Source organism: Leucopleurus acutus (genome assembly GCF_964270905.1).
Source record: "Leucopleurus acutus genome assembly, chromosome: 1".
NCBI classification, from domain to species: Eukaryota; Metazoa; Chordata; class Mammalia; order Artiodactyla; family Delphinidae; genus Leucopleurus; species Leucopleurus acutus.
The window spans coordinates 14,230,156-14,252,194 of record NC_139142.1 but is presented as its reverse complement, the minus strand read 5'-3'; the positions used below and the strand labels follow the sequence as shown (position 1 = coordinate 14,252,194).

General features: G+C 44.8%; 1 protein-coding gene across 9 annotated transcripts in view; it reads right to left on the bottom strand.

The window, feature by feature from the left end:
* Window positions 1-22,039, bottom strand: part of FOXN3 (forkhead box N3) — a 400,969-nt gene that overhangs the window by 98,002 nt on the left and 280,928 nt on the right. For all 9 annotated transcript variants that reach the window (XM_082851618.1, XM_082851619.1, XM_082851620.1 and 6 more), the window contains one exon: window positions 21,646-21,710. In XM_082851618.1, coding sequence (XP_082707744.1) covers window positions 21,646-21,710 — 65 coding nt within the window. The remainder of the gene's footprint in view (window positions 1-21,645; window positions 21,711-22,039) is intronic.

The window sequence follows — 22,039 nt, the reverse complement described above, 5'->3', positions numbered from 1 at the left end:
AGGTGAATTTGGGCCTCTCACATGATTGGTCACTAGCAACTCATCAACCCAGTATTTCTAGCTCTGGACACTTACCTGGTTTAGTTACCTTTTTCTCACTACCTAAAACAGAAGCTATCAAGTCTGTATGAACATGAGCATCACCTGGAAGCTTTTAAAAGTACAGATTCCATGGCCCTACCCCAGCCTAAAGATGGCAACATCCCTGGGCTATCACTGAAGAACTGGCTTCTAAACGCCTCGTTGTCATTGCCCTGCCTGAAGAGATGTTACAGAAAACTGCCCGTGAAACTAGGCATAATCTTCAGGATGCATCTTGCTACATAACTAAGGATTTCTCTCACTCTCTCTGATGATCTAAAGGACAAATTAGTACCAGGGACTTCTGCATTCCTCTTTGGTAACAAGCTGATTTTAACCTGAACATTTAAACTATACAAATGATTGTGTTTCTCTCGTTGCCTTGGCTACCGGGAAGCTTAGAGCCACATTCACGACTGACCGCTCTATCCTTTAAACCAATACATAGAACCTAGGATATTAATTTTATATATTAATGGTATCTCCTAACTTTACCTTGGGTATCCTACCCTTCTTTTCCCTTTATTTTGATTGTTGCATGTCCTTTAAAAAAAATTCTAGTTGCACTGCATTTTCATAAGCTATTGCAAATTCGTTTTGGAACAAGGTAGGATATGTTAGACAAATTAATTAAATATAGTCATTGACATGCAGCCCTTTTCATCACAACAGCCCTAAAGCAGATGGTAACAAGCACCAGAAGTAGAGACTAGGGCTCCGAGGAAACCTTTTGGCTTTGGGGTCACTACCCCCAACAGAAACCTTCCAATGGCCCCAGTTGTCCCAGAACACCTGCAAACATTTCTAAACTGCATATTAAATATGTTTTAAGATTATGAATATTTTCAACAGCTATACACATTCAAAATCGGGAATCCTGATGTTCAATTCTGAACCTACTGTCTCTCAATCCCACTGAGCAGATCCACACATGGAATTTCTGGTCCTCATGGAAATGTACCAGGTTGGTCTGCAAAATTACAGGCAAGTAATAGATCCTGGAAGTCTGTGGCACTGTGTATCAGACAAGAAGAGATCATTTAGAAGACCGGAATATTATTCCAGTTGTTTAAAAACATGTAATAGTTTTTAAAAGTCCTGGATACAGCAAAAAGCCGGCACCCGATGTCCCCACATCACCCTCCTTCATGCTTTCAACTGAGCTCACTACCCAAATACTACCTGTTCTCCAACGTGATCAAAAAGATTATTATCTGCCACTGAAGTGCTTTCCTGTATCGGTTAGAGACTCTGTTCTCCCGAGCACAGAGCCAGGAGCACTTCTGATGTGGCCAAGAATCTCGGGGTGGGGGGGTGCTCAGCCTGTGGGGCAGCCTGGACCAGAGCTCTGGGCTGCAGGGAAGACCTCCCCTGTGCTTCTGGTGATTGCCATGTGCCGTTAAAATACAGAGGGGCTCCGGGTCCTTCTTAGCCCTAACTCTGCCCATCTGCATCAAAAGGGTGGACCAGAAAAGGTCTCCTGGCTGGCATGGTCTGGATGCATTCCAGCTTTGCCCCGGGTCTCACGTGTATGGGCAACGAGACCTGTTTTTGTCATTCTGCTAGTTGTTATTTCTCTCACGTAACCATGTGAGGATATGGTTCATGTTTATTAAAAAGAAAAGAAGTCTCGGGTACATATATCAGGCACAAGGAGGGGATGAGATCTAAAGCTTCCCTATTCTCTAAGATTTAAGTAGCCCAGAATGCCTTAAACACTCTGCCGTTTTACATTATTGCAAACATTGCTCGATCTTTGAAGATGTAAACGAACCACTAACGATAACCTAATGAACATAAACTAGCAGTTGTACGATTTATTTTATTCTTCTATACTTTAGTTATCTAACCAACACAACCTGATGGCAGCCAGTAGAAAGTGAATAAAAAACTACCCATGATCCCATGGCTCAAAGTAACTACAATGAAAATTTCAGTAGATGCCCCCTCAATCCTCACTTATGTATGTATCTTGGGGTCAGCCTCAGTCTGGGCCATACACAGAAGCAGCGCGCTGGATTCAAAGCCAGGGGCGTGCAATTTCTTTCTTTCTTTTTTGGCGGGGGATGGGGGGAGTAGAAAAGAAGAGCTTTATTGCTTTGCCAGGCAAACGGTGCCACAGCGGGCTCACGCCCTCAGAACTGCACGTTCTGACCCGGAGGGGTAGAGAAGAGGTTTACGGTAATGGTTCAAAGAGGGCGTGGTCAGCTCGTGGACATTCTCCTGATTGGTTGGTGGCGAGGTAAGTGGGAGTCCACATGATCAACCTTCTGGTTCTAACCAGTCTGGGGTCTACATGCCTGTGGGCAGCAGACAGTTAACTTCTCCCACCTGGTGGGGGGTTTAAGTATCTGCAAAACAGCTCAAAGTTATTGTTATGTGTATTCCTTGAGGGGGAATCAGGACCCTGGCCGGAAGGCTGAACTATTGTTTCTTTTTTGTTGTTGTTTATTTGTTTTAAATTTTTATTGGGGTGGGGCGTGCGATTTCTAATTGCACCTAAGGAAACCCACCAAGCCCTCATGGTTGTAGTCGTTTCTAATTACGGAGTGCTTACTGTATGCCAGGCATTGAGGTGACCCCATGTAAATCTTCCCCGTGACTTCGCCTGGTGGGTCTTACTTCGCATTTCACAGATGGAGGAACTGAGACTTGAAAAGATACAATACTGCTAGTGGGTAAAAAAGCTGGGATTCTCAACATCGCTAATTATTAGAGGAATGCAAATCAAAACTACTAGGTACTACCTCACACTGGTCAGAATGGCCATCATTAAAAAGTCTACAGATCACAAATGTTGGAGAGGATGTAGAGAAAAGAGAACCCTCCTACACTGTTGGTCGGAATGTAAATTGGTGCAGCCACTATGGAAAACAGTATGGAGGTTCCTTAAAAACTGAAAACAGAACTACCATACAATCCAGCAATCCCACTCCTGGGCATATATCCGGAGAAAACTCTTAATTCAAAAAGATACATGCACCCCTATGTTCATAGCAGCACTATTCACAATAGCCAAGACATGGAAACAACCTAAATGTCCATCAACAGATGAATGGATAAAGAAGACGTGATACCTATATACAATGGAATATTACTCAGCCATAAAAAAGAATGAAATAATGCCTTTTGGAGCAACATGGATGGACCTAGAGATGATCATACTCCGTGAACTAAGTCAGACAGAGAAACATGATATCACTTATATGTGGAATCTAAAATATGACACAAATGAATTTATCTATGAAACAGAAACAGAGTCACAGACATGGAGAACAGACTTGTGGTTGCCAAGGGGGTGGGGTGGGGGAGGGATGGAATGGGAGCTTGGTATTAGCAGACGCAAACTATTATATATAGGATGGATAAACAACAAGGTCCTACTGTGTAGCACAGGGAGCTATATTCAATATCCTGTGATAAAGCATAATGGAAAAGAATATGAAAAAGAATGTGTGTGTGTGGGGGTGTGTGTGTGCGCGTGTGCGTGTGTGTGTATAATATATATAACTGAATCACTTTGCTGTACAGCAGAAATTAATACAACATTGTAAATCAACTATACTACAATAAAATAAATTTAGAAAAAAAATAAAGAAAAGCTGGGATCCGAGGCCAGGACTGGTGCCAGTGTGATAAGGAAGAAGCATCCGTTTTATATTACTGCTTTCGATTATGCAATGCCCTTTGGGATTTCTTTCCTTCCTTTCCATACCTCTGAGCATACCAGGAAGAGAAGGGGAGTTTACTCCAATTTGCAAGGATGGCAGAAAAGGAGAGCTGGCCTGGCCTGGGGAGGGCTGCTTTTGCCACCAATCTGCCCTGTGACCCAGAGATCCTGGACTCCCTGGGCCCAGCTTACCTGTCTGCTCACTGAGGGTGTGGCCAGCTGGGTGTCTAGGAAACCTTCCAGCTCCGAAATTCCATGACTCTAGTTGGTTCCTGCATAAACGCACCAAGTGCAAACTGGAGGCCTGTGTGATCTGTGGCACTCCGCTGCTGTCGCCAAAACAACAGTCCCGAATACAAAATTACCTTGTTCCGAACAAGGAAGCAAGTACTTTTTAATTAGAAAAGAGGGGAGGATGAGGACAAATTCGGACAGAAAACATATGCTAAGTCACATAAGAGACACACGCAGACACTCCCACAACTTAATTTTGTACTGTGATGCGACCCCAAAACTAAGGGTGTGTACTTTCTTGCACTATCACTGAGATAAAAATAGCAGAACACCTGATGTAGGGTATGAATATAAGCCACACTACTGATACTTCAAAGCCTGGTATAAATGACTACGGGAGTGAAGAAAGTCCTTCAGAAATATTTATAGGCAGACGTCAGAGATACTGCGGGTTCGGTTCCAGACCACCGCAAAAAAGCTGATATCGCAATAAAGCTCAGTCACAAGAAGTTTTTGGTCTCCCAGTGCAGATAAAAGTTATGTTTACATTCTACTGTTGTCTCTTAAGTATGCAATATGTTAACTAAGAAATACTGTATTGCTAAAAAATGCTAACCATCATCTGGGCCTTCGGCAAGTCGGAGGAATAACATCAAAGATTACTGTTCACAGATCATCATAACATATATAATAATAATGACAAAGTCTGAAGTATTGCAAGAATTACCAAAACACAGAGACATGAAGTGAGCAAATGCTACTGGAAACAACTGTGTCAATAAAACTGCTTGATGCAGGGCTGCCACAGACCTTCAATTTGTAAAAAACACCATATTTGCGAAGCACAATAAAGCAAAGTATACTTGTAACGTGCAGACTCTCGACAGTTAAACTAGTCACAATCAGAACGTGCAGGTACTTAAGCTTTGCTGAAAAACAGAAAGCATACTGTAGTATTGCCTTAACTCTTTGGGGAAAAACAAATACAGACATATCTGAGATTCCCTCTGTCCCTGAAATAGGGGAGTATCACAGCCTTTGGCTTGGGAACACACAAGACAAAATCTAGGTCTGAGTAGTAACATAAAAATGACGCTATGTTTTATTATTATTATTATGACAACACATTCTTAGAAGATTTGAAAATTTAAGAGGCAGCAGTAGCCACTTAGACAGTATTTACAAAAGGGCCGATGTAAAGACTTAGAGTTTAATTGAAGATAACAAATGGTTCAGTGGTCTGACAGGCTTTCCTGAACACCTTAATCATTTCAACAAATGCTCCAGAGGAAGGGTCCTCTCTTCTAAGTCAGCCTTCAAGGTACAACCCCAATTCTATGTGCTATCAGTTGAAAAAGATCTTGGTTATTTCCTATTCCACTGGAAGCTTACAAATCTCAGTGTAACTGGCCTGGCTTGTTTTTATTTTTCTTTTTAATTGAGATATAATAGATGTGTAACATTATATTCGTTTCAGGCGTACAATGTAATGATTTGATATTTGTATATATTGTGAGATAATCACCACAGTAAGTATAGTTAATCTCCATCACCACACAGTTACAATTGTTTTTCTTGTGATAAGAACTTAAGATCTACTCTCTTAGCAGCTTTCAAACATACAATGCAGTATTATTAAATAGTCGCCATGCTGTACACTACACCCCAAGGCTTTTTAATTTTATAACTGGAAGTCTGTACCTTTTGACCCTTTCACCCATTTTGCACCCCTACCACCCTGACCCTGGCCTGCTTGTTTTTAGATCTCAAAAGTTTTCAAACACGTTTTCTCCACTAGCAAAATGCTTGCTAGGAAGTTTCAAGGTTTAAATAATCATTTCTAGATCAATTACTTTACCGACGTATTTATCCATCAAGACACTATGATGGAAAGAAAAACCACTTTTGTTTAGGTAAACTTTTACACTTTTACATGAGTCTCCTATGTGTTTTGGCAAAGACCTACTCAAAGTTTTTGATAAAGAGCTTTCATTTATTTTTCTAATGTCACTTACAGTCACATAGATTCATCTTAATCTACATTTAAGAACCTAACTCTCTGGTTATGAGTGTTAAAAAATAACAACCCAGTCTCGGAAAAGATGGACATTACAGTAATCTTTGCCAGCTGGCACGTTCAAAATGGAATCTAAATATTGTATTAACGATATCAATAAAAAGCAGGTTCAGTGGGCCTTAATAAAACACGCTTGAATTGTGAGAGAAATTCTCATTATTTTGTTTCACCCAGCTTTAATTTAATACATTGATTTAATAAAATCTATGACAATCTCATTTTTTGAATCATGTAAGAACTCTGAGGTTCACTACATATGCATAAAAAATAATCTGAAATCAAGCAGGTGTAATGAAATTTTTGTTGCCGAATCATCTTTGAAACTTTTGACTGAAGTAACATATACCCAGCAAAGTCCACATACGTGTCCAGCTCAGTGAATTTTTACAAACAATTTTCCCTGGTAACCAGCACCCAGGTAACCAAACTGGCACCTCAGGAGCCCCCTTCCACCCCCTCCAGTCACTACCTCACACCCCAAGGAGAACCGTAACTTGATTTCTCTCTGCCCACCTTCCCTGTGAGCTCTGGCTGGGGCAACACTGAGCCCAGGTGACCACACCGTCAGGACCACAAAGCACACTGTCTTGCACGTGATTTCATTTACTTCTTGAGAGCTAGGTGGTAACCTCCTGATCTTACAGATGGAGAAACAGAAGCTCAAGGCTGAGTATCTGAGCAAGCCAAGAAGAACATATGTAAATGAACGTGCAGCTGTGTGTGTGTGTGTGTGTGTATGTGAGAGAGAGAGAGAGAGAAAGAGACAGAGAGCGAGCGAGCGAGAGATTGATTATGAGGGGCTGTCAGAGTCAGTATTCAAAGTCAGGTCCCTCCAATGCCAAGCTCAGTTTTGCAGTACAAAAGCTATTCTAGACAATCCCATTTTTCTCCCAATTCATTGATTCACAGGTCCAACAAATGCCATTTGTAGTTAATGTCCTTATATAGAGAAGAACTATCCCACCCCTGAGCGCCCCCCTTACCCTCCACACACACACACACACACACACACACACACAGTATGGTGGGTTTTGACATGAATCCATTTTCTCACTCAGCATCTTATCTTCCCCTCACTATATTTTGGATTGTGAACAATTTTGAGACTCGTCAGAGGTATCTTAATTTTAAAAATTAAGTTGGAAACCAGCAAGTGAAATGGAAGAGGCTCCATCTCTGTCTCTGAACTGGATTTTCATTACCCAATTACTCTTCAAATTATACCGATTTAAGATGAGATTATTATTATTTTTCCTAAGTAGACTGGGTAATGAGAGAAATACAAAGCATCCCAGCCTAATGGTATGTGAGGTTCTAACACCTCTCTCACCTGCTCAGTTGCCCCGCACACCTCACCTCCACCCAAGCTACTTCTGGGTCTGCCACTCTCCTCTCACCTCTTCAGCAAAGCTGCTTGCATCTTTTTCTGGCTTCAGCGCAGCGATGACCACTACGACCCAAGTCACCCTGACCACCCTCTCCTGTGATCGTGTGATATGATGGGTACCATCCTGCAGGAGCTTCCGGTGTTTATGACTATTGGCTCTTAGTTCTTGACCCCTCCTTATACGGCTGGTTTCCAGATTTCAACTGCACCATCCAGCCCAATGCCACTATCTAGCCACTCCCTTTACCTCAGAGTCAAACCGATCTGCTACTACCTTTCTAAGAATCTCCCCACAATTCTGCCCGGAACACCTTTCTTTCATCTCCCCATCTTCTTTCCTGCAAGGAATTAGGGAAGCTACCTGAAACGGACATGGTGACTTTCCCATCTCCATCCTGGATCATCGTATCTCGCCACTGCTCTCGAAGCCACGCACGTCACATATGACTGTCTGTGCACTTGTTAATGACTTGTGCCTTTGGGGTGGGTTTCGTGACTTTGTAAGCTTGGCTAAGTGAGCGTTTCCGCCATTGATGTAATGTGATGCATCTTTGGTACTGAGGCCCGGAGCAACACTGCGATGGAGAAGGGCACAGTTAACCGTGTCAAGGAGTCCATATGGGCAGATTTAGGAGCTGCAGGGCCAAGAGCCTCGCACTGCACGAGCAGCACCCCTCAGCGAAGTGTTCCCTGACTCCTGACTTCCTCCTCCCAGAATCTGAGCCCTTCTGCAGTGGCACAAACCACCCAGGCTTCTTAGTGGTTCTGTCTCCCAGCTAGACTGCGATGTCACAGCTAGGGTACCCGGCACATTGTAGAAAATCAAGGAACGTTCGTGAAATATATGCGTGTAATTCACTATTATGGGCTGAATTGTGTCTCCCTCCCCAAATTCATATGTTGAAACTCTAACCCCCAATATGACTGAATTTGGATACAGAGCCTTTAAAGAGGTAATTAAGATTAAACGGGAAGTAAGGGTGAGGCTCTAATGCAACAGGACCCTAACAGGGCCCAAATCCGATAGGACTGGTGTCCTTCTAAGACGAGGGAGAGACCAAAGGAAGCACACGTACAAAGAAGAGGCCATGTGAGGACACAGTGAGAGGGTGGCCACCTGCAAGCCACGGAGAGGCCTGGGAAGAATCAAGCCTGCCGACTCCCAGCCTCCGGAACGGTGAGAAAATGAATCTGTGTGGCAGAAGCCCCTCGGTCTGAGGTATTTTGTTGTGGCCGCCCTAGCTGATGAATACATGAACTGTCCAAGCATCTTGTATTCTGAAGTGAGGACCCTGGGGATCAACTCTGGCTGCTAAGAGAACTTCTCAGACATCCCGAGGTTGGTTGCTCAAGGTTAATCCTCAACAAAGGGAAGTTGTATCCCATCCTCTTCCTCTCCTCTATCACCAATGAGGCAAGTCTGGTTAAAGTAATGCATTCCACCGACCCCCACTTTGCCAGGAAAGGTGAATGTCATCGTTGCCCAAGATCCTGGGCCTCTGCGAAATTACTTAACTTGACCGACACCACCATATGCCCTGAGGCCTTGGCACCTGTACACCCGTGGATGATGGCCCTTCTCGTGCACAGAAAGCTGGAAGAGTCTCAGAGGGGAAGATGTGCACTCAGCCTTTGACCTTCCACTGGATGGCCAGGAATACTTGCATATGTGACCTAACGCTTTCTTGTCCATTGCCTCGTTTTTTAAAATAGTTGTGCTGTTGTCATGGACAGCTTCTTTCCCCCTCTTTGGGAACTCACCCTGACTTGCAATCTGGAGACCCTTCCATCTCCCCATCCGTCCATGTGCTTCCAAGTGATGCTTCCACCCCCCCCCACCCCCCCCCCCACCCCCCCGTGTAACCCAACCCGCGCCTCCCATTCCTCGGATTACAGTGCTGGTTCCAGGTGGTCATGTGATCCAAGCTGGTCTAATTACAGTGCTGTTCGTAACTTCTTCTGGGAACACTGGGAAAACGCGAGAGTCAAAGTTTGTAGCCTAAGAGGCTGCAGGCAGCCACTTTGTAAGTTCAGTCTGAGCCTCTCTGAGCCTATTCCCACCAAAGGCAACGCTGAGTTGGGGGACAGAGAGAATAGGTATTATTATTACCACGATCCTACTTTGTTTGTTTAACTCAAGTCACCATCTCCGGAAAGCTCTCCGAGCTCATCTGCTTTCAAATGACAGCCAAACCACTGAGTGGGCCTCCCAGGACAATGGGGAGGTTGGAATTTCACCGACACACAGAAATCATCAGTGATATATATTTAGCTGAATGGATCTATTCACTATCGAGATTCTTTATTAGTTAGGACTCTTGGATGTACACATACACACACAGACAAAAACACCCGCGTCAAGCTGGGTCAAGTAAAAGGGAGAATTTATGAGCTCATCTAATCGAACCACAGGAAGGACCGTAGTAGAGTGGTCCCTTGTCTCTGCTTCTTTGCGCTGGTGCCATTTCTTGTACACTGGTCAATTCTATTGATACATGGAAGGCCTTGGGATGACAGCACATGCTTTAGAGCTCCCATACCCAAGAGAAGAAAGACCAGAGTAGAACTCTGGCCTGGGCTCGGTCATGTGCCTGTCTCTCAACCAATCGCCGAGGCCAGGGAGCTCCTGTAAAAAGTTGGCGCCTCTCATTTGTAATATTATGTTGCAATATCATGTTGGGGGAGCGAACAGGGGGCCCCACAAGAGAAGAAAGATGCCACTGATGCCCTGATATGGCTACTGGTACCCATGCCGTCCCCGTGAGCACCCCAATTAGGGCCCACAACAGCTGCAAAAGTTTAAAAGTGAAAACTTCATGCATAATTGTCTCATTTCCCAACCATGGCAAAACTTAAAAAAGGAAGTCTCTCAGTCTGAGAACTATGGTACACACAAATGCTAAATACAGAACTGGCCTTTCTACATGTCACAGGCTTTTGGTCTCTTGTCACAATGTCCTCAGAATCTTGTCCAACGTGTAGGAAATGACTCCACAGCCAAGACACTGGGTTAGAGTAGCCCTACTGGCAGGTGTCATCAGGCACGGACCCGTGGTTCTAACACCTCCCTGCAAGGTGTATCCAAAAAGCAGAATGCGGTCATCCTGAGCACGCCGCATAAAAAAAAAAATCACAGCCCAAAGAGGGCCAACCATGTGCGCTACAGTGACCGTGAAGCAGGGGACAAGCTCAACGAGATCCTTTAAACGAAGTTCTAAAGTTCTTTATCACTGCCAGTATGTCTCTCCTTCTTTCTCTCCCTCTCCCTCCCTCCCATCTTTGAAACGCATCTTTGCAAATGGTTCGTATTCTGGCACCATCGAGACACTAAGAGGAAGAAACAGGAATACAGATCACAAACTATTCCAAACCATCCCCAAGGAAACTTCTTTTGCTGTGTCATATTTCTGCAAGATCTTAGTCACTCAAAAGCGTCCGTGAGAACAGCTGGTGAGGGCTCAAGTTCTCCTCCTCCTGTGCATATCTTGTAGACATTTGCCTTCATGTAGCAGGAGCTTCAGAGAGGCTGAAAACAGTCTTAAACATTCCTGAAGATATAACATCAGTTCAACTGGGCAAGGATTTTTTTTTTTTTATGTTGTTGTCTGGCGGTGGAAGGAATTGAAAACCTTAGGAAATCGCAGAAATGCTATCATAAACATAATGAATCCTATTTACTGAACACAATGATCACCAGGCCCTGTGCCAGCCCTGTACATACACTACTGTAATTCTCACAAAATCCCATGAAGCACTACTATCTGTCTTACTGGCTGGAAAGGCTCGAACAGTCAGATAAGCTGCTTGAAATCACGCAGCTGGTGGACGGCAGAGGTCGGCCTTTGTACCCAAGACTGGCCAGCTCCGAGATCCACACTCTTCTCTCCCAGTCACGCTGCCTCCCCTGGAGGGAAAGTAGTGGCCGTGGCAGCTACACCTGAGCACCTACTAAGTGCCAGGGACAATACGCAGATTGTCATCTAATCTTCACATATAATTATACTCATCTTGCAAGACTGGTATTTTTGCATTTTACAGCAGTTCAAAGAAGTTTACATAACTTTCCCAAAGTCAGACAGCAATTAGGCAGCAAGGCAGGGAATGGATCCAGGAAGGCCTGAATTGAAAACTGAGGTCTTTTATCCTCATACCGTCTTTTGTGGGATGGAAACACCAGAGGAAGAGGGGCAGGGGGTTGGCAGGGGAGTCACATCTACACACACACACACACACACACACACACACACACACAGCCATACACTCCTGACCTATCACATGCACTGCAGCCAGTACTACCCAGGAGTTCTGAGCCACACCTTTTGGTCGTCAAGGGAACCAAACAAGAACACAAACTTGGCCTCTTGCAGTTTACAGGTGGACGCTTTTAAGTGCACTTCTGAAACTGTAATGTGAACATTTCCCTTCGTCTACTCTAAAAAATTCTTCATCGCAAGCCTCTCGGCAATTGTATTGAAATATTTCCAAACTTCCATCCACGCACGGTTAAACAGGACTTCAAGGGGCTGACTTTTTCGATTGTATTTTAAGATTGAGCACTTTGATAAAAGCAGGCTCTGCAGTACAATACGATCCAAAGTTGTCTAACCTTTTTATTTTATCATCTATATGATACAATTTAATAGATAAGGAAAACATTTTTAAATGCTCCAAAAACTAAACTATAAGGAAATATTCCTGTTGCTGAGCTGTAATCCGTGTAAAACTATCTTTATCTCTCTATTTCCTAGTATAAAATTCAGATACACTCAAATAAAATATTCATTCTGTTAAGAATTACGCCCTCTCATTGCATTAATCTTTGAATGACTAATTTCAGGATTTCCCTTTCTCTTTCCTCAGCCTTTAAAATATCTTAAAGTTAGCTGTTTACAATAGTCATGTGAGGGGACAAAAGAAGAAAGGAAGCCTCTTAACTACTCAAACAAAAGAAGACAAGCATTCACTTCCATCTTTTTGTCTCGTCGTTATAAATTGCTTCTAAGCATTATAACTGGATTCTCCCCAGCCCCAGTCTGCAAAACACAGCAGACTGTCTGTCTAAACACCTAAAGTGCAAAGTTGTTTAGAAATACTGATGCCATTTTGAGCCAAAGATGAGTGTGAGTCCGGGTTTCTGATCCTGGCTGTGACCTTGAGCAGCACAGTTGCTCCAGGCCTTATTTTTTCCATCTGCAAAACGGGAGTAATAATACCTAAGGCATAAAGCTAATATAGGAATAGTGTAAAGAATATATACAGCCAGACACAAAAGGTCACTTACTGTCTGATTCCATTTATGTGAAACGTCCAGAACAGGCAGGTCCATAGAGACAGAAGATTAGCGGTCGTGCCCCGAAGGCCCTAGTGCCACTTTAATCATCAGAGCCCACAGGTGGCTTTTCTTCAGCCCATCCATCCCCCCCTCGCCCCCACTGGCTTCTCTGCAGAGTGGATGCTCTTGCCCAGTCCCCTCTCTCTGAAACTCTTTCCCTTCATTTCAGTGATTTCCTCCAGTTTCTGACTGAGCGGCTTCTTTGATGCCATGGTTGCTTGCTGTCAGCTGCACTCCTCCTTCTATCACAAATCTAGGTCTTCAACATGGAGCTTTTCCCTCTTCTTCATTCTATAACCCCCTGAAAATCTCATGTAGGCTCGTAACTTCCACGGTCATTTCTGGATTGACAACTTCTAAAACTCCCTCTCCGGCCCTGCCCTCCATCTCCTAAACTCCTGCCCCAGTTTCCACCTTCCTCTGGAAACAGCAGAACCAGCTTGCACCCACCCACCCGGCAGGGGCCTGGCCCAGAGGAAACGCTCAATGCCAGGTCCTTGGTAAAGCTGGCAGTTCCTGCTGGCTTCCCTATTTCTGTCTACAGGGCCGAGTACAACACTGGATTTTCATGAAAAGGGTTTCTATGGACAATGGTACAGAGACTGGCTGAAATTAAAGTCAGATAGGAAAACACAGGCTATCTGGCTGGTGGAGAGTCCGTGTCAGGCTGCAGACACTGGGAAGCTGGGGCAAATCTGGATTCCCAAGAGACAGTGAAGGGCTTCCCTGGTGGCACAGTGGTTAAGAATCTGCCCGCCAATGCAGGGGACACGGGTTCAAGCCCTGGTCTGGGAAGATCCCACATGCCGTGGAGCAACTAAGCCCGTGCATCACAACTACTGAGCCTGCGCTCTAGAGCCTGTGAGCCACAACTACTGAAGCCCACATGCCACAACTACTGAAGCCCACGCACCTAGAGCCTGTGCTCCGCAACAAGAGAAGGCATCGTGATGAGAAGCCTGCACACCGCAATGAAGAGTAGCCCCCGCTCGCCGCAACTAGAGAAAAGCCCGCACACAGCAACGAAGACCCAACACAGCGAAAAATAAATAAATAAATAATAACAAATTAAGGGGGGAAAAAAGACAGTGAAGGTCAGAGCTCTATCAAAGGCTTCTTCTAAAATTGCATTTCCTGAGTCAGACAAAGACAAATACTGTATGGTATTACTTACACGTGAAATCTAAAAAATACAACCAGCTAGTGAATATAACAAAAAAGAAGCAGACTCGGATGTACAGAACAAACCAATGGTTACCAGTGGGGAGAGGAAAGGCGGGAGGGGATTAAGAGGTATAAACTATTAGGTACAAAATAAACTACAAGAATATACTGTAGAGCACAGGGAATACAGCCAATGCTTTCTAATAACTATAAATGGAGTATAAGCTTTAAATATTGTGAAGCACTATACTGTGCACTTGTAACATATAATATTGTACAACAACTACACTTCAATAAAAAAAAACGATGGGGGTAAAAATAAAATAAAACTGCATTTCCTTACAGTTTTTAAGTAACTTAAGAGCATGTTCTCAGTGACCGCACAGAACCTGAGTGATGAGAAGAACAGAGCAGCAGCCGTTTAACTTCACTTGATGGCAGGTGACTTTACTACTGTATTACGTAAATATCTTTACAAATAACTCAGGGCAGAACAATAAGACAAACAGGCCAAGAGAGAAGAGCTCCTCCGAAAAACCAAAGGGCTTCTGCAGGCCAAACAAAGACAGAAGGCAATTAGCACTGGGGGGAAAAGTAGAGAGGGTTTTTTTTCTTTCCTTTCTGTTATTACTGTTGCTTTTTTTTTTTTTGAAACGGGTGTGCCTGGGGGCAAGAATCAAGAGATTTATGCATTAGGTGGATGCCCTCTTTGCAAAATGGACAAAAGAGTCAGCTTGTGGAGCAGATTAGATGAAAGAAGCCAAAGAGCCCAGAGGCGGCAACCAAATGGGAAAGCAATGTAGGGGAGGGGCAGGGTAAACCGAACAAAGCCTTCAGTCTGTGTCTTGATGGACAGAAAGAAGGAAGCGCCTGGACTAGAGACCCAGGCCACGCAGACACCCTGGTTCCATCAGAAAGGAAACACTGGCGAGGCTGGCAGTGTGAGTGGACATCGTGCACAGGAGGGGCTTTTGTTGGGAGACCGCTCCTTTAAGGAATTTTGGAACCTTTCACCCTGAATACACCGGCCAGGATTAACGGGCACAGAGTCAAAGGTTAACTCCACTCTTTATTAAGTGTTTGTGAGGTGCCAGGCCAGGCACTGGACTGGACAAATGCTTCCACGTTCACACCCTCCTTTAATCTCTGCCAAGATTCTGGGGAGCACAACTCGTAGCCCCATTTTACAGACAACTGAAACTGAGGCCCAAGGTCAAACAGCTGGTGCCCAAAGAGAGAGGGATTTAAACCTGGGCTGACGTGGTGCTGAATCCGTGCTTTTCTGCGTGGTTATCTATGCACCTGCTGGCTGTGTACAACTGTACAGCAAGGGGTATAACTCGGTCTTTGTGAGCTGGGGGAACCTCACAAGGAAGCAGTCCTATTTGAAAGGAATCTGATATAAAGAGTTGAACAAGTTGTCTTTCAGATCCACGTACAAATCCAATAGGATCCGGGCTATCCCGTCTTTTGCCCTGTTCTGAGAATCAGTAGACCCAACAAATGGACAAGGGAAATTTTAGCAGAGAAGAGAAATAACACAGGGACACCACATTCAGAGGACGTCAGCCCTGCTTTCCTAAGATTCATAGTTTTGTAAAATGTTATGATAACTGACTCTGGGAATTTAGCCTGTTCTCAGGGCTTTACTGATGTGAATTCATTGAGTCCTATAAGAACCCCTACGGCAAGCATGTTTATTATTACCCCCACAGAGAGGGTTAAGCCAGGTGCCCACGAGGCCAAGATGGGTCCTTTCCAAGTTGTCCAAATCTGTAGTACGTTGCCTCCCTACGATCCACGAGAAAGGTTTGTTCAAGGGTCAAGATACACCCAGGGAGCCATCACCCTGTTTCCTCTCCGTGGGCCATCCGCTGACACTGCTGGCTGAAGGTGGCACTGCTCCCGCTGAGCTATGCCTCGAACCATTTTGACCCACTTTATTTCATTTTTTCTTTTCTTTTCTTTTCTTTGGTCGCACCACGCAGCATGCAGGATCTTCCCCAACCAAGGATCAAACCTGTGTACCCTGCAGTGAAAGCACGGAGTCTTAACCACTGGACCACCAGGAAAGTCCTCGACCCACTTTAGGGAAGTTGTCAGTATGGCTCATCAGAGCTGTAATCCACAGGAAACCCCTGCCACTCCTGAGGTCCGCTCCTGAATTCACAGGCAAGAACATGAAACCCTAGGGATGCCTGAGTTTTGCCCAAGGTCAGAGTTTACCAAGTGGCAGGGTTGGGACCACAGCCAGGTCCCCTCACTGGTAATCCAAGGCTCCTTTCCACAAAAACTCGTTTCTGATATACTGACTACTTGCTGCTGAGCCTTTCACAGCCCCAAACACAACCAAAGGGAGGCACTGCATACATTTTACCAGAAAAAACCCACTGCGGAGCTGTGGGAGAGGGTAAGGCGTAAGGGTTGTGGAGAGTGGGCGGTACATAATAGGACTCCCAGGAAAGTAAGTGCATGAAGCCGGCCTAGAACTTGGGAAGCTGGCATTCCCCAAAGCAGGTCATCTACTGGGCATAATCAACTTCCTGCATGTTTCACACCAGTGGCAAGCACATCTGTGCGCTCGTGGGGACAACGTGCATCTGACAGCAGAAGAGCTGGTTTCCTTTCCCCTATCTGCTCTCGGGCCTGCGGCAGCTCAGTCCTGCTCTGTGCACTGAAAAGGCCTGGAAGGTGTTCTTTCCATTTCATTAGCTCATCCAGGGGGCTGTCAGGAGTGAAAAGAAACAAGCATCTGCTATGCGTGCTAGGGAATTTATTTGAATTCCACCCCTGCATCCTATGGGAATAGAGTTAATAATAATTAGTGGCCCCATACAGGAGGGATGGAGAGGAGGAAAGTGGAGGGAGGGCCCGGAAGGCTGCCAGGGGGTTGGTAACTGGGCAGGTCTGCATGACCTGTGGTGGCATCAGGGCTTGAGCTGCTTTGCAAGAAGGGCTGGGACGTGTGGTCTGACCCCGGGACGGGCGGTCAGTGGTGGAGGGGGCAGGCCCTGGGCCTCCCAGGGAGGTTCCAGCCTAATCCAGTGCCTGACACACAGAGACAAAGACTAATGAAATGCTTGCAGGTGGGGCAGGGTGGGCAGGCCCAGATGGTCAGCTGGCTCAGAGCTGTAAAGGCAGCAGCTTCTCTCTGAACAGAACTCTGTGGGGAGCTTGCAGGCCTATAAAGCCTATGAAGGCCAAAGCGGGGCAGACGTGGCGGATCGGATGGGCGGCAGCTCGTAGCAACTCTTAGTAGAAGAAATGATGTGAGCAACAGCAGCGATGCCGTGTGCGGCTGGGGGATGCACCCTCCAGGGGGCAGACGCTGAAGGGTCAGACCAGAGGTGAGGAATGTCTTCAATTAGGAATCACTGACTCATTAAAATAATTCATCCAAGGGTGATGTTTAAATAAAGTAACCTAATTTTAAGTTTGATGGGTGAAGGGAATATGTGTGTCTATGTGGCAGAAGGAGAGGGGGGAGTTTGGGGCCAGGGAGTTTGGAAGAAAACTTACAATAGTTTACTCTTTTTTTTTGTTTGTTTTGTTTTGCGGTACGCGGGCATCTCACTGTTGTGGCCTCTCCCGTTGCGGAGCACAGGCTCCGGACGCGCAGGCTCAGCGGCCATGGCTCACGGGCCCAGCCGCTCCGCGGCATGTGGGAATCTTCCCGGACCGGGGCACGAACCCGCGTCCCCTGCATTGGCAGGCGGACTCTCAACCACTGCGCCACCAGGGAAGCCCAGTTTACTCTTTTAATTAAGAAAATAAGAGATATTATAACCTAAGAAATTTTAAAATGTACTTCACAAGGACAGTCTACTCAATACTCTGTAATGGCCTATATGGGAAAAGAACCTACAAAAGAGTGGCTATGTGTATATGTATAACTGATTCACTTTGCTGTACACCTGAAACTTACACGACATTGTAAATCAACTATACTCTATAAAAATTAAAAAAAAAAAGATGGTTAAAAAATGTATTTCACACACAGAGACTGTCACCAAGACACACAGAGACAGGCAGAGGAGACAGTTGGGGACACCTGTCAGCTGGCCACTCCTGAGGCCTCTGAATAAGCCACACTCATCTGTTGGGCCCCATCCTGGGTCCCCTTTTAACGAAGGGTCTGTCCCCTTCTGGCAATCAGCTAGGTTACTATCGTACAAGATCTGAAGTGCTCTCTACCCACTGAAACTGCTAACATACTAAAATGTCTCTAGCAGCCTAAATGGCATTTAAAATAAAATAAATACTGTGAATTCATGAAATGACCAATTATGTTAAGTACCCATGCCTGCTGTAATCCAAACCAAATCTTACCCCATTATCCTCAAAACTGCAAGACGATTCAGCAGGCCCTCTTGCCAGTGAATCTGCAAGAACCGAAACCCAGAGGCCGCCCTCAACAGGACCCTGAGTGCTTCCGGTTAATTCTTGCAATTGGTTTTACGCTGGAAAAAAAATAAATATACTACCTCTCTGCTCAACAGCTTATAAAGCAAACAACTATTAGACAATACACATCGGTTCCCCACTGTACCAATTAGGTCATTCTGTTCCACTGATTTCAGGTTTTACCTTCCATTACTTCCTCTTTGGAAATCTCAGCTTTCTTCTGAAAAACATCTTGGAGTGCGTGATGATGTCATTATTCCAAAGTGCCCGCAAAGCCCTCATTTCTGCATCCACCCCATAGAGTCCCCATCGCTCTCTCTACCTGTGGTCCTCTCGTGCCCATGTGCTCTGGTTGTTTCCCTCCTGGCACCACCCCCATCTATTTACTTTTTAAGGCCTTGTACAAGTGTCAACTCTCCCAAGAAGTGACAGGCCCATGTTCCCTCCCTCCTGTCAAAAACAAGGCTCTGTCCTCAAAGCAATGGGGCACATCTGCTCATTTTGCTGCTTTTGGGTCCTTTTAGTCTCAACCCGTAGGGTGACTTCACAGAGCAGGTTCTCCCCGGCCCCGTGCAGTCCGGTTTCGCCAGTTCTGCTTGTGGTCAGGGCCCACGGTCACAGCTGGGCTTTGCTGGCTGGTTGCTGGGTCCCTGTGTCACCCTGTGTGACCAAGCTTCACCTACTACCCTGCTTCTAGGAACTGGGTTTTTTAGGGGATCCTCCTGGCCTGCAATCCCAATCCTTGTGGCTGGAACCTATTAACAGAGTTCTTTCCTAGTCTGATTATCTAGACAAACATCCTTCTGCTTGCTTTAGACATAAAGAAAAAATGCGGACATACATTGAAAATACAAAGTATAAAGGTGAGAAAGTGAGCATAAATCAGCTACATTTTCTTCTACTTGATTCTAAACTAAACCTTCCTCTGCCATGACTGGGCAGCTCCCTTCTTTCTATGCCAGTATCTTTACTGTAAAACTTTTGTTCGTGGGCATCAGCAACTTCTTGATAAGCCAGTACTGCCTGCCAGAGAAACACAAGAATATGACACAAATGAACTTATCTATGAAAGAGAAGCAGACTCACAGACATAGAGAACAGACGGTGGTTGCCAAGGGGGAGGAGGGGTGGGAGGGGGATGGAATGGGAGTTTGGGATTAGCAGAGGCAAACCATGATATATCGAATGGATATACAACAAGGTCCTATTGTATAGCACAGGGAACTGAATTCAATATCCTGTGATAAACTATAATGGAAAAGAATATAAAAAAGATATATATATATATAAAACCGAATCACTTTGCTGTATAGCAGAAACTGACACAACATTGTAAATCAACTATACATCAATAAAATAAAGTTAAAAAAATAATAATTCAGAAGAACACACACAGAGTTTAAAAAACCTTATTACAGTGTAAGTGTCTCGTGAACCCTCTATACAGATACAGCAAATGAAGAAACACAACAGGAAAAAAAAACATTAGCAAATCCCCACCCACACTCCAGAATTCTCACCACGATACTTCTGATTTTAACATGTACATAAAAAGTAAATGGGATGTATTGAATTGGATGTGGATTCAAGAAGCATCTGAAATCTGTATTTATTTAATTCTCAATGCCTAGAGTAATTAGGAGAATGTTTAACCCTATGTAGAAAAGAAAAAAAGTCTACCACCCCTGAGACAGAATCTCGTGGTGAAATCACTCAATTTCATAAACCTTATCAATTTTTCCCTCATGCTTCTGTCCTGCAGAAATAACCCAAAACTAACATGCTTAGAGCAAATCTTCCCTAATGTGGAACTTAATGAATAAAAATCCTATAAGAAAATGCTCTAAGTAAATAAAATGCCTTTTGTGAAAATAATCCAACCATGAATGATATTCATATCATTGCTACAGATCTAGAAGAAAAATAAGGATGCACATAACTTTGAAATCCACTTGAAAAAACCCAAAGGCTCCTCATAATAGGTCTCCATTTACACTTTCTGAGGGGAGAACAGAATAGATTTTTTTTAAATTATGTATTAATTTTTGAGAGTGGAGGGAGTTCCCTTTTTTTCTTAAATATTTAGGATATTTATGATGGTCATTAAAATTAGAATTAATCAGACCTACCTACCTAAATTTCACCTGGACCAAGCCAAGATGTAAAGAAATTCTGAAGTTCCCGATTTCACAGGCTATTAAAAAGACAACATACAATTGTATGGCCTTGAAAACAATGCACAAATGTGATGACACCTCTCACAATTGTCTGAGCTACTCTGGAAACCTGAAGATAAATGCCTCTTTTCTTAGCTACATATATATCCTACTCCTTCACACACATGGCTGGCCCCGGGCGTGTAACTTTTAGGGAAAAGAGGCGTAACAGCTCTAAACCAACCAAGATGCACTGAAACTCCTCACCCTAAGCCCAGTACAGTTTCAAAGCTCTTGGCAAAACCAAATCCATCTGCTTTGGGCCAGTTGTGCCACTCTGACACCCAGCCAATCAAGAGAGGCTAATGAGGAAGGGAAGTCAGAAGACACTTGGGGGCCAGCCAATTCCAGCTGATCTGCAGAGCAGACATCTCCCCAAAGTACTTTCTCAAAGTAGTTAGAGTGCATCTCATTGCTATTTTTAGCTCTGTGTTCTTCTTCGACTTTGGCCATTTTTAAAGAAACTTGACAGCAAAAGTAGAGATGAAAGGCGGTTTGAATTCCTTGAGTGCATTGGACAGGAAGTCGCGCAAGGCAGCTGAGGATGGACTGGACAGCAGAAAGAATGTCCCCCTGCAAATGACGCCTGCAGGGATGAGGGAGGGCGTCTGAACTCTGAGCCTCAGGACAAACCGCAGTCACCCTTCCAGGCACACGTGGACGTCAGGGCACAGCAAGCAACAGGTGGATCTCCACGATGACCCAAGTGCCAAAACGCCCCCAACATTTCTCACAGCCCAGGCACTGGGAATCCGTGATGGGGTTTGATTTCACCAGCCCAACTGATGCTATCGTTGCATCCTAACTGCCACATAATTCCAATTTCACCAAAGCAAGCCGACCACTCCTGGAATCTGACCAGTGACAACAGACCAAAGAAGCCGTCTTAACTCAGATTAACAATTCAAATCAACCAGGAGACGTCAGTAGGAAGAAATAAAGAGAACTGGACAAACAGAGCCATCCCACAGCAGTCACAGAGTGCCCGCTCTGCAGCAGACAGAACTCTCCCGACAGACACCAGGAGCGAAGGAGTAGTGTGGGGGTGGGGGAGGGGGAGGGGGGCTGTCAGAGACCTACCTTGTAGAAGGGCTCCATTTCTCTTGAAGAAGGTGCTGCCCGGCCAGAGGGGTGGACCTGATGTGCTAAAACAGAAGAGAAACCAGCGTGAGGGCGAGCTTGTCTACACTCACTCAGTAGCACTCAGAAAACAACCCTTCCTCCAAACACATCCTGCAAAATGGCCTCAGAACACTTTCCCAATTACGCATTATTTACACCCTCTGAAAATGTATCTTTAAAAACCGTTAGTCTTGTTTTATGATGAATGGGCTTCATATTTCAACGTGCATAACCCGTCCATGGGGGTATTCAGGTTACTGTCCGAACCCTGCTCCCTCTTGGGCACTGAAATCATTTGCAGGTAAACAAAATGGCCACATCAGATGCTCAACATCATAGCTTATAACTTTCG